At 46.7% G+C, this 16,745-nt stretch overlaps 1 protein-coding gene across 2 annotated transcripts in view; it reads right to left on the bottom strand.

The window, feature by feature from the left end:
• Nucleotides 1–13,711: 13,711 nt before the first annotated feature.
• MAP3K21 (mitogen-activated protein kinase kinase kinase 21) overlaps nt 13,712–16,745 on the bottom strand; it is a 46,885-nt gene continuing 43,851 nt past the window's right edge. For both annotated transcript variants that reach the window (XM_039850336.1, XM_039850335.1), the window contains one exon: nt 13,712–16,431. In XM_039850336.1, coding sequence (XP_039706270.1) covers nt 16,010–16,431 — 422 coding nt within the window. In that variant the 3' untranslated portion in view covers nt 13,712–16,009. The remainder of the gene's footprint in view (nt 16,432–16,745) is intronic.

Genomic DNA, 16,745 nt, shown 5'->3' with positions numbered 1-16,745 from the left:
CGGTTCGGGTCCTCCGTGAACACCGGCTTTTACCGGGCGCTTGCTGTGTGCACAGCTGAGAGTCAGGCGCCCTCAAGTGGCAGGAAACAGAAGAGGCGAAGAGGTTGGACCTGACCATAGGCTGTTTCATGGAGTTCAGCTTACAAGGCGGTACCCACCGCCCGCCCGGTTCTGTAAAATCCAGACAGAAGCAGCACATGGTCGAGTGTAGGATACTCGTGGCTCCTTTTTCTCAGTTTGGGGAACTACAGCTGTGTGTGCATTTTGAGCTTAAGAAGTTGAATAACATGCAATCATTATTAGCGTGTTAAATAATAGGAAACATCTAGACGTGGTGGATATGGTCACCAGTCTCTTGTGACTGTCCTTCTGTGTCAGGGCAGAGACCCACTCTGCCTCGTGGCAGCTGCCTGGCGTTCGACAGGGGCCCTTGGTGGAAGGACACAGTGGATGCCCCCTCCCTTTGTCACCGATGGTGCTGCCCCCACGTAGGCATGTGATGAGGTTAGAAGTGTGTGGATGGGCCTCGTGGCCTTGGCCGGCGGTTATGGGTTCCCAGGTGAGCGGTGGGCCCGCCGGTGCAGGAGCCGGTGCTACTTCCAGCCGAAGGGGGTGACCTCCTGGCCGCAGCGACCGCCGAGTTCATGGTTTGGGGCCCTTATTCCTCCTCTTATCTCCCCGTTTCACTCTCTTTCCATTCCCACCCATTTTTGGTTTTGTGTCTTAGGTCAGCGCCTGTCCTGCAGGCCCAGGGAGCTCCCCCCAACCCCGGTCCTGACAACCGGTGGCCCGTGGAGGGCTTTCCTTTGGGCCTCGAGCGCCCTTTCGCGGGGGGAGGGGGGCTTCTCTAGCCTCCGCCCAACATCTGTTGTGAAATCTTCCTAAACAAAGCGAGACAAAAGGTTTTATCTTAGTCCATTTTCAGTAAACGCGTCATTAAATATTCAGCTTTTCCACAGTCGGGAACAAATCGGTATAGCCTGAGCAAGTACAATAATAAGCAATTTTCAGGTGTTAATTATAATTATGTTTCCTTTTCACTGAAACCTTCACGAGCAAATTCTGTGACGTCAGATGAAAATTTCAGTAGACTTTTTCAGCCAGTTTTTTTCATGTCGAAAACGTGGCATGTTCTTCAGCTTCTGTTATAGCTCCATTGAAATAATCACCCCCGACTGACAAGGTTAATGGATGTCTTGGGTTCTGTTCTTTTAATTCTAAGAAGATTTCAGCTGCAAATCCTGAGCTCCGTAGGAAATTACAACAAAAGGGCATCATTTGTAAATGAAAGTTCTGACATATCTCAGTGGGATTCAGTCCCCACTGCGGCTGCCCCCACCCAGACCCTAACCACGAAGCTCACGTGCAGCTGGAGGCAGGTGACGGTGGCAGCAGCTGTTAGTCACGTTTTACTATCTTGGGGTTACAGGAAGAGGAAGCCTCCACGGCAGAGCCGCTGTGCCCAGCGTGGCTGCTCAGATCCGCACCCAGAGAGCTGAGTAGGCACTGGGAGAACCGGGTGTGTCAAAGGCCACCAACGGGTGTCGCGGGCCACCAGGCCCCTGCTAGCTCCATGTGACACACCCCGCCTGTGCAAACCAGAAGGGCCAGTTCCTCTCGATCCATCCCGACTGATCAGGGAAAAGAAAAACGTGCTGTGATAACCTGTTACTAATACAGTATTCGCTCTTCCTCCGCTCATGGAAGCTTCTGGAGGCCAAAGGCATGGGAGTAGATGCCAGAACTGGGGTCAGAATATGTGGTGTGGAGTCCTCATTTGCCACTTACTGTCTGTGTGTGATTTAGGGCAAAAAATACCTGAAATCTTTGAGTCTCAAATTCTTCCCCATAACATGATTAAAGTACGTGTTGTTTTGAAGAATCAAGAGAGGTAATGAAAATGAAATTATTTTATAGATTTTAAAAGCACTTTGTAAACGTTAAATGCATGTAACCATTGCTGACAAAAGCCTCGTCTGCCAGCCGTTCAGAGGCTGCGTCCAGCCAGGTCACACTGCCCCCTGGAACCTGGGTCCTTCTGGATGGAGGGCCGAGTCCACCGGAAAGTCCGTGTCCTCACGGGAACGGGGGAGAGAAATTAAGTTTCCGGAATTAGTCCTGTACCCAGAGTCGAATACCATCCATCTCAAGGTTTCTTCTGATTAATTTATCTCAAATGTGTAAGTGTCAGTCAGGATTAGGGATAGAGAGAATTAACTCTAACAATGTTTATGGCTTCACCTGGAATACTTAAAACACGCACACGCACGCACACACACGTGCACACACGCACCCCTTAAATATCGGGACAAAATACCAGCCTGGAGAAAGGAATGAACAAATAGATTTGTGCCAAAAGGCAGAGGCTTAGAAATTGGATTAACTAGCTCTTCTTTAGACCCACCGTTTCTCTCCCGGGAAGCTTTCTGTTTCTCACTCTATTTTTGGTGGAAAGACATTCGAGAGACATCGTGATGTGACTATTCTCAAACCTGGGGCCCTAAGTGACCTGTTGTTCGGCGGAGGGGAGGCTTATTATGGCAAAGGAGGAGAAGCGTGGGGAAGACAAGCACACCGCTCAGACGTCAGCCGCTGGCACATCGCGGCCTCGCCCGCATCCCATGGCCCCCAGAGCGCCAGAGGTTTGTGGAAGGAAATCGGGCTTCAGTGAGGAACCAGGAGGGCTCGGGAGCATTCGGAGGGCGAGCCCTCTGTCCCCACCCTCCTCTCACGGCTGGAGCTGGGGATCAGTGAGTGGGCGAAGGCACAACCCAGACTCCCAGAAGGTTCCAGAGCGGAGATGGGCAGAGAGACAGGAGCCAAGAGCAGAGATGTGGGATCTGAACATCCCGGACGCCACACGCTGCCATACTGAGAACTTCAGTTACCAGGTGGTTCATATGAACTGAACGTGATTTAGCCTGTTTCCACTTCCTGTGGGATATTTGAGGAAAGGGTAATGTATTTGCAGGACTAAATCTCTTTTGCTTCTGAAATCCCAGGTAAGACTCAAAATATTAGGAAGAGACTACGATTTCCAAAACTGCACAAAATGTTAATTAAAAATTCTCACCCAAGGTGGTAACTATACAAAAGGAAAGACGACTGTTGAAAATAACTGAAAAGTCATGCATTTCCTCATCGACACATTGCTTCCTAAGTACCTGTCACGTGTCAAGCCCCAGGTGTATAAAGTGCTTATGGACTACGTGAGGAAGACAGTTAGCTACACAGCTTTCGAGGTGTTTCGTCACTGACTGGGGTAGGGGTGTGGACCAGGTGGGCATGGAGGAGCTGCGGGGTGTCCCGGAGGAGGGGGTGTCACTCCCTTCCAAGGCAGACCTACCTACTCAAGGAGCCAGCCTGGGGCGAGAGAAGCAGCTCGTGTCGGGCGGTGAAGCCACAGCACACTGCTTCCGTCGTCAAGGCAACCTGACTGAGGACCGGAAGGAACTGGACCAAACAGTCTGCTTAGTGAGTACATGGATTTAGGTTATGACACAAACTCCGTATCTTGTCACAAACCAGGACCAGACTGTCCTAGGCCGTCAGCTGGTCTGTGGACCGTGCTTGGAGTGCTGCATAGTTTTAAGTGACTAATGGAAAGGTAAAAATGTCCTCATCTGTTTGAGAAAGCCATGGGGTTGGAGCGCTTCAGTAAACCACAGAAGTCTCAGCCAATCAACAGAAGAAAGTATTTTAGGAGATTTTGTGTGGGAAATTCAACTAAGCGCTAAAAACACAGCCTTAAAGTACATTTATTTTGTTACTTTTGATTGAAGGCTCTAATTATGCTTCATATGAAAAGAACTAGTTATGAGAATTTCACATTCAGAAATAATATGAGAGTTTGTGCAATCATCCTAGTTAATAAATAGGGTTCCATGCCTTTTAACATTCATTCGACAAACGTTCATTGGCTGTCTACCGAGTCCCAGGCTACAAAGGTGGATCAGATTCAGGAAGAGAGCGAAAGCTTTGCACAAAAGTGAGTCTTCAAGTGGATCGTGAGGGATGCGGAGGAGTTTATCAGAGGACGAGATGTATTTTGGCAGCTGGAGAGGAGGTGGGGACAGGGGACAGAGGAAGGAAAGGCGGGAAAGGCAGAAGGAGGAGCCTGCACGATGGCCAGAGCCAGGAACCACAGTGCAGGTTGAGGGAGCCACAAGTCCCAGTGTCAGGCATTGAGACGGCGATGGGAGGCAAGGCTCAGAACATCCGCTGTCACCGTCTGAAGGAGCCCGGCCAAGCTTAGGGCCCTGCCAAACGCCATTCCTGAAGGGGCCGCCGATATGTTTGAAATCAGAGGGCTGCAGGATAAGACTGTTTTAGAGAGGTTCCTGGTCTTACTGTCTTCTGTTAACATTTCCTCGAGCGGGAAGCAGCAGTTCACTGTCCCAGCATCTCAGACCTGCTCTGTCTTCATTCGTGGTGATGGACTTTGCTGGGCAGAAGCCTCTCTGACTTCCGCCCCCTGTGCTTTCCTCTAAGGCAATCTAGAACAAAAATGTGGATTTCACCATTTAAAACAACTCTGAGGCTTAATGTTTTTGTAAGGCAAAGAGCCACCCACTCGATCTTTATCCATCTTATGAATTTTGATTTTTTGAATATGAATAAGAAACAGCGAAGGCATGTTTTCTGGTTTCACAGGGCAATTAATTATACATGTAAAATCAGTGCCTCTGCCCCAACCCGCCCCGGGGACGTACAGTAGCACGTGCTTCCACAAATGACAGCAGCTACTGAGACTCCAGCAAGAGATATTTGGGGTGGTATTGTTTGTAGGAAAGATAGGAAAACACCTCCTACGTTAACTTTCTAGTGTGAAAAAAAATCAAACGCTTTTATATGTCAGAACATACATAGTGGTAATTTTTGGATGAAACTTAAAGAAAAATCATCGCTTAGGTCCAAGCTTTCGATTTTGAAACTTAAAGAAAAATCATCGCTTAGGTCCAAATCATCGCTTAGGTCCAAGCTTATGCTTAAAACAATTTCAGGCCTTCAACGAAGAATCTCACTTCAATTGAGATCATTTCATCATCCCTAGAGAGCCTTTCCATCATGATTCTTTTATGCAGAAGAAGGTGCTCGAATGGTAAGAGACAGGAAAGACCAGAAAACATGTCCTGTTTGTGCAATTTGAGTAAATAGAACACTCTAGAAAGAAGACGTGTCAGATACTGCCCGTGGGCAGCCAGCAGCGTTCCGACTCCCTTCTGTGTGTGCCCACGCCCACCGGGAGCTGGACTCCTGGGAAGTGCCCCGTCCAGATATCGTGGCAGCGGGATTTTAAATAGTTTGGCCAATGAGATGGACTGGCATGGGCTTTAGGAATCAGAAGGGCGGTAGAATCCACTCCCCTCCATCCATCAGAATCTGCAGACACCTGTATCTTTGAGACACCTGATCAACTCTGCCGCCTGCCAGTCACCTACACAGACAGGACAGTGCAGTGGTCGACCTGAAATTGTGTGATAGGCCTAGACTTTTCTCCTGTCTTCCTAACAGTTTCGTAAGCCCCCAATTCCCTGTATTAAATCCCTTTCTATTTAAACACCTAGAATGGTTTCTATGTTTCTTTCTTAATCCTGACGGAGATGGAGACTTTATGTAAATTATTTTTAAAGGGTCAAGTGTTAGCATCTTTTTTATGATTGTTTACCATGAATTGTTGAAAGATAAATGTATTAGAATTAATCTCATGCTGTTTGCTCTTACAAAACACACTATATACTTACAAAAAATTAAGCCCTTTGCTATTATTTTATTTTCTTGGTGATTCCTTACAAAATTAAGTTCTCCGAGAATTCCTTGGATTCATATTCACAGAGTGTGATAGGTTTAAAGCAGTGGTTCTCTCAAGGAGAGGGGGGCTCTGTCCCCCAGGAGACACCTGGAGACATTCTGGGTTAAGTTGAGGGTGAGGGTGCTGCTGGCATCTCGTGGGTGGTGGGTGAGGGTGCTACTAAACCTCTGCGAGGCACAGGACAGCCCCCACAGCAGAGTTGTCAGGCCCAGAATGTCGACAGCGTCGAAGTGGGAAAACCCTAGTCTAAACAAAGCACAGCTTCCTGCTATTAGACGCCTGCTGGGACCGAGTCTTCGCCAGGACTCTGCCACTGACCTTTACTGTGCCCTTCAAATCGTTCATTTCCTCCTTGCTGTGCATAAGAAAAAGCTCAGCACTTTGGCTCCTTCTAATTCCGGGACCGTCCTCCCGCTGACTGGGTCAGCCTTTCCGCCTGTGAAGACGCGGTTCCACCAGGTGTCCCATTGAGTCCACGCTTCCTGGAGTCTGTGCACAGGGTCACGGGACTTCAGGAGTGGACCGACTCCTAGAGGAGGTCTGGCCCCACGCACTTGCCTCAGATATGGTAACAGTGAAGCCCAGAGAGGTAAACTGACTCCCTCCGGGGTAGTTCCAGATTGCTACAGTTCTATGTGATAGCGTTCACAGGACTTATAAAAGCTCTCCTCTTATTCCAAGATAGAACTTTCTTGAATAGAAGACTTGATGAAAGATAGGAAAAGATCTCCTTCTTTATGCCAAGCCCACTTGGCACTTCCCAAGGTCATGTAACCTCTCAAGGCATCCTAACTCGGGATGAATCCAGGGTTGACAGGGACATTCCCCTGCTCTCTGGGCAAGATACACCTCTCCTCAGGGTAGAGTGACAGAGACCGACAGCTTATGATGCCCAATTCAGCCCTCGTGGCTCCTCCAAGAGCCTCTATGGAGGAACCCGTTAGCCAACATTGATTGACATTGTGCCTGCTTGAGGTTCAGTCTCGTCGATAATACGTTTTTTAAATGAAAATAACCTAAGAGTGGTAAAGAGATCAAATAAATATTAACATAGTAATATAATGATCAGATCTGCTGACGTGACAAAAAGTTGTTGCCGAAGAATATTCTCAGGCATGGAAAATTATCCATATAATACATTAGATGTGAAAAAGCAGATGATCGAAAAATACGTGGTGTCATTTCCAATTTCGATCGAAAACATTTGTATATATAACATAGGGAAAAGTGTTGGCAGACTACGAACCAAAGTTCTAAAAACGATTATCTCTGAGTACACGTGAGATTTTTCCTTCTCTGTACTTTTTAGAGGTTTTCGACTTTCCTAATAGTGAAACTTGTCATTTAAAGGGGCATTCTGCGAGCACAGTAAGAATTTTCACTGCCCTGTTAGCGCGGGAGAGGCCGAGAGCAAAGACTGAAAAGGAATAACAGACCTTCGGGATCGACGGACGTTCACATGCGTCGCCTCATCCGACCTTAATTAACTCGCTGGCTGAGGCGGGTGCTACGAATGTTGTTTCATTTTCCAGATGAAGAAGAGCCTTTGGGACTTTCTGAAACTCACTCAGGAGCACGCGGTGGGTGTGTCGCATCGGAAAGGTCTGGAGCCAGACCATCCGACTTTACATCTGGATGCTAAGAGAGAATGTTGGTCAGCTCGTCTTACATAACGGTGATAAATGTGAAAAATAATGACGCGGCCGTCAGATAGAAGAGTATTCAGCATTCAAACTCACTTGCAGGAAACTGTTTACTGACAACGGAAGTGGTCTGGACGGACGGCTGCGTGAAGCAGCAGGTGCGGCACGTTCTGCTCGTGAGCATCCACTCGTGCCCTGTAGATAAGTGGGAAGGAAACTGGAAAATGAGGACCAGTCATCCGCCAGTGGTCTTTCCGATGACACGATCGTGCACGATCGTCTTTTTGTTTCGCTGTGAGTTCGTGTGTTCTCAACCGGGCACGCGTTTCTCGTGTAATTAGAGGGACTGTATTTCATACGTAGGCTTTAGATCGCTAGTTGAGTCTTAGAGAACACGCCCATAGTGTTACATCACCAAATTCTTTCGTCTCGGCGGATAGTAAGGAGGTGTGTGCACAAAATGGCACATTTAAACGTGGTTGACACAAGGTCGTCACCTCTCAAACTTTTTGGGTTTGGAGGAGGTGTGTGGTCAGAGAGCTTCAGTATCCGATGTCCATCACAGGAAAGCGATACCCCGATACTGTATTAGAACATCTGTAAAGCCAACATCTATCTTTACTTTAAAAGGAGGAATGTATCGCTCTACTTTTAATAGTGTCGAAATTATGCCAAGCACACAATGCCATCAAGAGAGCTGATAGACTGTCAGTCGGATAGGACATAGGGTGTTGGCGTAAAAAACAGTCATGCCACCGATCCAGACGTCCTTGGGCACCGGATTTAATGGCCTCGTTATAATGCTGCAGGCGCTTGAGAAAAGTTAACCTCCAGAGGGAAAAGAAGTACACACGCCGAGAACATCTCAGGTTAATTTGCAATTATTAAATGTACCAAAGAGTATTGTAAACACAGTGACGTGACTAAAGCAAATCGAGAAAGATTTCTACCTCGATCTCTTCTATATTTTTATGATGCATAAGAGACATTAGAGTCTTTAAATCTATTAAATATTAATGCAGTCTTTATTTTTGTTAGTGACGAAAATGTCAAAAATTCAAGGCTTTTTAAATTGTCCTTTCTGTCAGCATAAGATGATAACCAGAGGCTGAGGCAAGTTGTCTGGGGGGTCCCCTCTGTGCCTGTCCTATGTTTTAGAGGCCACCCTCCTTTGGAGGTGAATCATTTGGTAAGCTGAGTAATCATGGTGCTGGAGTGTGCGTGTGAGTAAGTGTGTGTGTATGAACATGTGCGTATAAATTTAAATGTGTGTTGTAGGTATGTGTGTATCTATTGTGTTTAAGTATGTGTATGTTGTGTTGTATATTTGTCTTTTGTTGTGCATTTAAGTGTGTCATCGATAAAAGTGTCGTGTGTCGTAAGTATGTACTGTAAGTGTGGCTGTGTTATCTGTTGTCCATGCGTGTTGTGTGTATATGTGTGTCGCATATATTTAAGTGTGCGTTTGTGTGTATTGTGTGCTCCCACAGTATCCAGTATAGGACACAGTATGTGATCAGTTTAGTAAGTGAATATTAGGGAACATTTCTTAAGCAGATATTTTTAAATGGGTTGTTGAGTGCTGCAGGGGAATTCTGTTTCCAGCCAGTGTCTAGTGGAGGTGGGACATCTGCTGTTTGAGACACTCTGGTTCAGTTCTGCCCAGGCTGATAAAGACATTGGGGACTGGACCTAACAAGCAGTTGTAAAACTTCCTTGTCTCTGTTTGGAACAGATATATAAAAAAGATCACTTTACAGAGATATCTTCTTCCTGTGCAGCCGTCTCTGAAAATCATTTTCCTTTACTGCCTTTGTCTTTCCAATGCCTTCCCAAATCACATCCATTATTTTTCCTTTTTCTTCAAAGGATATAAATTTGGCTGCAATTCTTCAAATGATCCAGTTAGGTGAGTGGGCCTTGTCTGTGAAGTAATGTGTATATGGCGCCATCTAGTGTGCAGAAGTCAGAAAATCCAAGGCAAACAATTCAAACGATTCTGAAATAGGTATTTTTGAAACAGGTATGTTGGCGTGGAGTGACGAAGAGATTGGAGGAACGAAAAACAGTTATGACCAGATTCATTGACTTGAATCACGTTTACATCTCTAGAAATACCTGTTTCAAAGGAGAAGACTTCACTCATTGAAATCCAATACTTATTAAACCACAAAACAGAGATTTTTCTAGTTTTTAGTTAGTTTTTCAACGATCATGGCTCACTGTATCTCCTTTGATCAAACTTAAGTTAAAAACAAAGTTCATTCTTGTAGTGGAATTTTTTTTCAGATAAATGATATATTTTTCTACGGATTTATGTAATAAAATTAAGTATCTGTTTCATGTGGAAAACATTACTTAGTAGACTAAGTTAAAACTTTTAGGGAGAGCTACATTCGAATGTGTCGTGACCTGACTTGTGACATCTAGAGTGAGAAAACCACACTCCCTAGGGCCTCGTCGGCCATCTATTTTAGCTGTCTCTACAGACGGCTGCCAGGGGTGTCTGTGCGCTGCTGGGCCGGACCAACAGCAAGAAGAACATGCATCACTGACACAGATCTGGCGGCCATTGTAGGGACAGGCAAGAGGGACACTGGGACCTGGAATGTTAACCAGCGTGTTTGAGGCCAGGGGATGGCGAAACTTGCTCTTAGTCTCTGTCCTACAGTCGTAAGAATAGGGAGCTTTTACACGTGGTTTGTGCTGTCGTGCTGTTTTGACCCTTGGGAAAAGAACAGAAAGGGGAAACGTGACATGCTGTGGCGTGCTGTGGCGTGCTGTGGCGTGCTACGGCGTGCTGCGGGGTCACGGAACCGCATTCCGTGGCTATCAGAGCCCCCTTGGGGTTTTATAGGGAGGCAGAACTCAATAGGGCTGCTTCTTTGAATAAAACCGGTGAGCGTCCACTTCCAGCGGATGGGGTAATTCTCAGAAAACATGAGCCTTAAAAGTGTTATGAATTGGAGAAGGATTCGAGAAGTTGCGACGTGGTCTCCCACTGCTTTCTCGTCCCTGTGAGCTGTACCCCCTCTTTGCATCACTGTCTGGCTCCTATCACTCTCTGCCGGGGAGGTTCCTTCAGCTTTCTTGTCCTTATGTCCCTTGTTCAAGTCATCCAGCACCTTCCATTATCACCCAAATTCCCATGAATCCAGAATCTCTCCAGCTCCAACCTCTGCCTCAAATTCCAGCCCCGCCAGCCAGTTGGACGTCTCTAGAGTCTTATTATTCAGAGCTGCAGACTTCGCCTCCCCATAGTGACCCCATTGTACCCAGGCACCAGCTGTCCTGGTGGAGTTTGCTTCTCGTCGGTGATGCCCACAGCTTCCCACAGGGCTAACCGTGCTGCCCCGGCCGACCCCTCGCTGTCCCTCGCCCTCTGCAGCCGGCAGTCCCATGCGGAGGGGGAAGACTCCCTCCCGTGTGCTCCCTCTCCTCTCTGTTCTCGCCGTGAGACCCGGTAGAGCCTGCTCCTTGGTGCTCCAGTCCCTCCTCCCGTTTGTACACCACCGTCATATTTAGCGTTTGGAAGCCTGTTCCAGTCTGCCAAGGAGTGAACTGTCCTCCGCCCCCAGTTCATACGCCGAAGCCCTACCCCCAGTATCTCAGAGTGTGACTTATTGGAGGGTAGGGTCTTTACAGAGGTAATCGTTTCAAAATGCGTCTTCCATATCAGAAAAGGAATTGGACAAACAGACGTGCAGCAGGAAGACCACACGAAGACACAGGGAGACCTACAGGACAAGGCGAGAGGCCCTAAAAGGGACAGCCCTGCCCCCAGCTGCACCATCAGCTCTCCCCTGGGCCTCGGGCCTGTCGGCCTCCCCCGCAGAGCTGGAACACGCCAGCCCCTACGATCGATGGCGGGGCAGTTCCCTCTGATAGTAAATCTCCCTCGTGCTATAGATGCGTCCTGTCCTGATTCTCTGGAGAACCCGAACTACAGACCAAATCAAAACCCATAATTGTTCCTTTTCAACGCAAAATACAGCAGACTAGTCAGTATTCCAGGCCCCCGGCAGTAATGCCCGGAGCCCCATTCCCAGCCGTGCATCCTACTAGCCGGTGTTAATGGTGATATTTATTGAGACCCAACTCTGACACTTACCAAACTTCTGTCCTGTGGTTTGAGGCATCGACTAGTTCAAATCCAGCTGCTTTCTAACCTCCCTAAGCTTCAGTCTCTTCATCTGTAAAATGGGCGCGATTATCCAATTATTCTGCAAAGTTACCGAACGGCCGTGGGCGACACGGATACGTTCGTGACGTTGCAGGATGACCGGCCAGGGAGGACTCTGACGCCTGGGGGCTGGTGCTGTTTACTGAGGAAGGAGCCAATTTAGGAAAGGCGCCGAACCGGGAATTTTACCTGGGCCATGCCAGGTCGAAGTGCCTCTGGGACATCGAGGGGTGGTGACAAGCAGCACAGAATACGTACGAATGGAGTTCTATGGTTAGGGCAGAGCTGGAGATGGAAAATGGGAACTGATTCGCCTTAAAATGCATTTGTTTAGAGCCACAAGATTAGCAACCTGAATTCAGAGCGTGGTGCTCCACGAGCCCGCCGGAGAAAGTGCCTCAAAAGGACTCAGCAATCAGCTTCGTAAAATATTACCGAGGTTCTGCTTACGGCCCGGCCGTCTGAGGAGGTCCAAGGACCCACTCCCCAGGAACATAAGCAGAACTGGCGAAAACTAAATTTTAACAAATTTTAAAGGCTCTAAAAATTGTCCTAAGTGAATACAGCAAATCAGTATTTATTGAAAAAGAATGTACTAAATCTCGGTAAAAGCAGCGAGTCTGTGACTTCTGAGCTCCCCCTCTCCCCCCACCCCGCCAGCCCTCCACCGCACCCAGCACAGCTGGCCTGTGAAATAGCGAGGTTCTGATCCCTCCCACGGGTCATGTGACAGGTTCATTCATAAAACCTTCGTCTTTCCGTTTTAGCACAGTGGCCTTGTCAGAAATAGACCATAGATAGCTTAAGCCCAATTCGTTTACATTTACGCTGCAGTGCTTAATTTCACCATATTGATAAACCCATCACTTTTCGGAGAGGATCTAGTCTCTAATAGATCCATTTTAGTAATTTCTATTTTACTGTACACTTAAGAAGCACTCTGCCCCAGTGTGTTAAACGTCTTTGGCTTTGCTTTTAAGTAAGTGCTCGCTCCTTTCTAGACTTAACTTTTTTAATGGTATGATTTTTTTTTAATTTTATTTTATATCAGTTTCAGGTGTACAGCACCATGGTTAAATATTTATATAATTTACGGTGTTCCTCCGATTAGTCTAGTCCCCACGTGGCCCTGTACATGTGAACTGTACACGGTTATTACGATGCTACTGACCATGTCCCCTGTGCTGTACTTTGCATCCCAGCTACTAATTTGTGCTTCTTCACCCTTTACCCCTGCAGCCCCCACCTCTGCTCCCCTCTGGCAACTTTTTCATGAACAAAAAACGACCTTAGCTTTGGATTTCATTTACAAAGCTCCGATTTTGGACGTCTTCACCTTCTGTGCTATGCGGATGGTTATAATGAGGGTGAACAGGCAGATGATGTGAGCGGCTGGGTACAGGCTGGGTCCCTGTAAACTTAGCAAACGTCCCTGTGTGTTTCATGTCTAATGAGATAGGGATCCTACTGCTTACCTCACGGATTTTATTAAAGAGAATAACAGGTGTCATATAGGAACCTGGGAGCTAAGCAGTAGATGCTGAATTTCCCTTCCTCCCACGGGGTAGGGTGGCGCTTGGCTCGGCACGAAACGCTGTGACCTGCTTTTTCCACTCAGGCTTTTATCCCTTCGTAAGAATTATCAGATGTTTGGTGGTTTCTGAAATTCTTCTGATTTAAACGTATTAACGATTAGCATAGCTCACTAATCACATTCCTGTAGCATCAACTGACATTTAGTTCATATACTGACTCCTCGCTGAGGAAGCGGGCCTTCTGAGAAGCTGGAGTTGCAAATTCTCACAAGGAAATGCAACTTTTCAATGCACATGTGAACCAGACATTTTAAATAAATATTTTGTTATACCTTTTAAAAGCAGTTAATCCCATGACTCATTTAGGGGCCTTCAGCTTAACGGACTTGGCAGGTTAATAATCATTAATAACCTTAGTAATTTTAATAAGCATTCATCATCTTTAGTAACGTTCTTTTCCTGACTGAATACAAAATAAACCATTACGAACTGTAGCCACAATCGTCGGGAGAAGAGCAAAGGCACCGAGCAAACAGACTAGCTATAAAAAAAAGTTTATTAAAAAAATAGACAATGTATGTAAACATCTTTTTCACTCACAAGGCTTCATAATACAGCAGTGCAGGCCCAGGCCTTCACCCTGCAGGGGGCGTCTTAATTGTTGACTAACAGCGATCAGCTTAATTTACCTTTCAGGGAACTAGTCAGTCTACACGAAAATAAATAACCAGATTCTGCTACGTATACATGGACAATCGCAAATGTACACTGGATCTCGACCGAGAACAGCTAGCCGCAGGAACATGCGAGAGTGAGTCCTTGTGTCGCAATTATCCTTTTAAACCGCTTCATTTCTAATTTCGTTATAATGTAGAATCGGCTGAAATAAAGCTACACAGGAGCAGGAACAGAGTGGAGGGATGAGGCGGATGACACCCTCCACGTCCCCACCCCACAAGTCATAGAGTCCGTACCTCTCCTGTCAGGTATGATTCAGGCGCACCTTCCCTGTACTTTCCCTGGAAGTTACATGCCCCCAAATGGCTGGGTACAAGGCAGCCGACCGTAGTTTCGGATGTGATCCTATTTTGAGGAAACCAAATCTCGATGACCTAACTCAACATCTACCCAAAAGTTAAGCCAAACCACAGGAGGGACACTAATACAAGACCCAATAAGTACCTGAGATTTTGCTGCAAGAATCTTAAACGTGAGATCATTTTCTTTAGGGTGAAATGTGTTTATGATACTATAATCCTTTCAGGCCTTGTCCGTCATCCGCTAGGGCACACCTGCTGGGTGACTGAGATGTTCCAACATGGCCAAATGGAATTTACCTTTTTTTTTCTACTATAGGTAGGTATTTTATCACACCTGATTTAATTTAAATTGCTGGCAATTCAGTTATTCAGTAAACCTTAACCAAGAGATAATTTTAAATAAAATATCAAGGTTTGTAATTTAGTTTTTCATCGTAAGGAGAATTTAAACATTTATTGTCTGTCATCTGAACAACCATATGTAGTGACAGAAAGGGAACAAAATAGATTTAGCAAAAGAGACCCGGGCAACTTTACCAAGCTCCTGGACAACCATGTTTGTTATTTCCTGACTCAGTGGTCTCTTTGTATCATTCCGGTCTGATTTACGAATGACTCGTTTAGAATTTTAAATCATTTCAATCCTGATCTGCTATCCAAAAATCTATTTTACAAACCCATTTCTGAAAATAATCTGTAAACTATTTGTCCTTTCAACCATATCAGCTTACCTCAACAAATGTCTAACATTTGTTCACAATTAAATGAAATGTGAAATAACGACAAAACACTTAAATTTTAACAGTACCGCTGTTTCTCGACAGCGATTTCTCTCTAATTGCATTTGGGATTATTAATTATGCATTTAAATAGAGAAAAATAAAATTACATGGCATGAATGCTTAATGCATGGACACGTGTGTCACTTAATTTTGTGAAATTCTACTACACAATGAAAGCGCTTTACCCTTCTGGAGCCCAAATAAATGGCTACTGAAGGCGGCCGAGGCCTTCCGCAGGGAGAAGCTGTGCATGACTGCCTCTCCGGCACACGCGGACACGACCCGGCCGTAGCCGAATGTCGGCGAGTGGTCTTTCTTTTACAAATCCATTCTGATGTTCTAATGGATAAAAGATTTTAAGTTACATTCAGTGAAACGTTTACAAGTTACATTCAGTAGATTTTCCTCAAAGAGAGAAATCGTGCATAGTTTATTTGAGAATTGGACATATTTAGGCATCATAAACCTACTGCTGAGTTTTGGTAGGATGAATAGGACTTTACATCCATTCCGGTCATCATTTTTTAAAACACAGACACCTTTACTTACTAATATCACATTATTCTTCTTGACTTTTCGTTGCCTAAACAAAGGAGACAAAGAGAGAGAGAGAGAGAGAGAGAGAGAGAGAGAGAAAGAAAGCAAAGGAAAAGGGAACGAATGGAAAAGAAGGGACCAGCACAGAGCATCTCACGGCAATTTCTAGCAGACGAGGATGTGAACGAGAGCAGAGCGTGGAAACGGCGCTTCAGGGAGCTCTGCCCGGCACAGTCGCGTTGCTGCCCGTGTCCGGTTTTATACTCGCATTTCAAGTTACAAGGTAGGAATCCAGGGGAAAAAACAGCGTTCGCAGGCAGCTCGCAGCGATCACGTACATTTTTGAGAAGTGAGACATCCGTCACCATTTTAGGAACATGGCCACAGCTTTTGAAGACACGGCGGCGTGAAACAATTCAAAGGTAGACACATCGTTTTAATTTGTTCACCTTAAAGGAAAAAAAAAAATTTTTTTTTTTAAGACAGAAATTCTTTCTCCAGCTCGTACACGGACGGCCGGCTAGTCCTGCTCTTCGTCCTGCATAAAGGCACCGTGCAGTCCCTGCTCTGGCCTTCCATGTCGGCGTCCAACAGGGAAGGCACATGCGATGGAGTTCTGTCCTTGGCACCGAGGGCACAGTTAGAGGGTGGTCCTGGGCCACCCAGGGGGGGGCCGGCCTGTGCCGGCTGGGGCTCCGAGCCCCATGGGAGGGCCGGCGGGGTGTCCGCTGGGCCTTGTGGGGCCGGAGGGCGAGGCAGAGGCCAGACACTGGCAGCGCCTTGTTTTCCAGGGCGGGGCTCACTTGGCAGGTTCCGGTGAGGGCCGGGTGGGGCGTGGGGCTCCCCCCAGACCAGCTCAGGTGGCGGTGCGGGGGCTCCGGCGGCTGAGACTGCAGTCGCTGGTGGAGAAAGCAAAGACAGGCTGCGCTTAGAACCACGGTGACCTCTAAAACAGCGCACATCCAGAAAGCTAACTGCGGTTCAACAGAAAAGCCTGAATAGAAGCCTCCTGGAGTTGTGAGGACACGGTGCTTGTCTGATTTCTTTCTGAAGAAGTCCCTCAAGCCTAGAAAAGTGCCTCGGACTGCGGAAAGTGTGTCTGTAAACGGAGCTAAACCTCCACCCAAGGGCTGGGGTCAGCGATCACTAGCATGGTTTTATAAACAGGGTAGATCGCAAAATGGAAATTAGGCTGGACTAAAGTTAAGACTTT

The sequence above is a fragment of the Pteropus medius genome, unplaced genomic scaffold (assembly GCF_902729225.1).
Source record: "Pteropus medius unplaced genomic scaffold, Ma_sr-lr_union100, whole genome shotgun sequence".
NCBI lineage: Eukaryota > Metazoa > Chordata > Mammalia > Chiroptera > Pteropodidae > Pteropus > Pteropus medius.
Note: the sequence above shows the minus strand (reverse complement) of the source record. Positions and strands in the feature narration are given on the sequence as shown.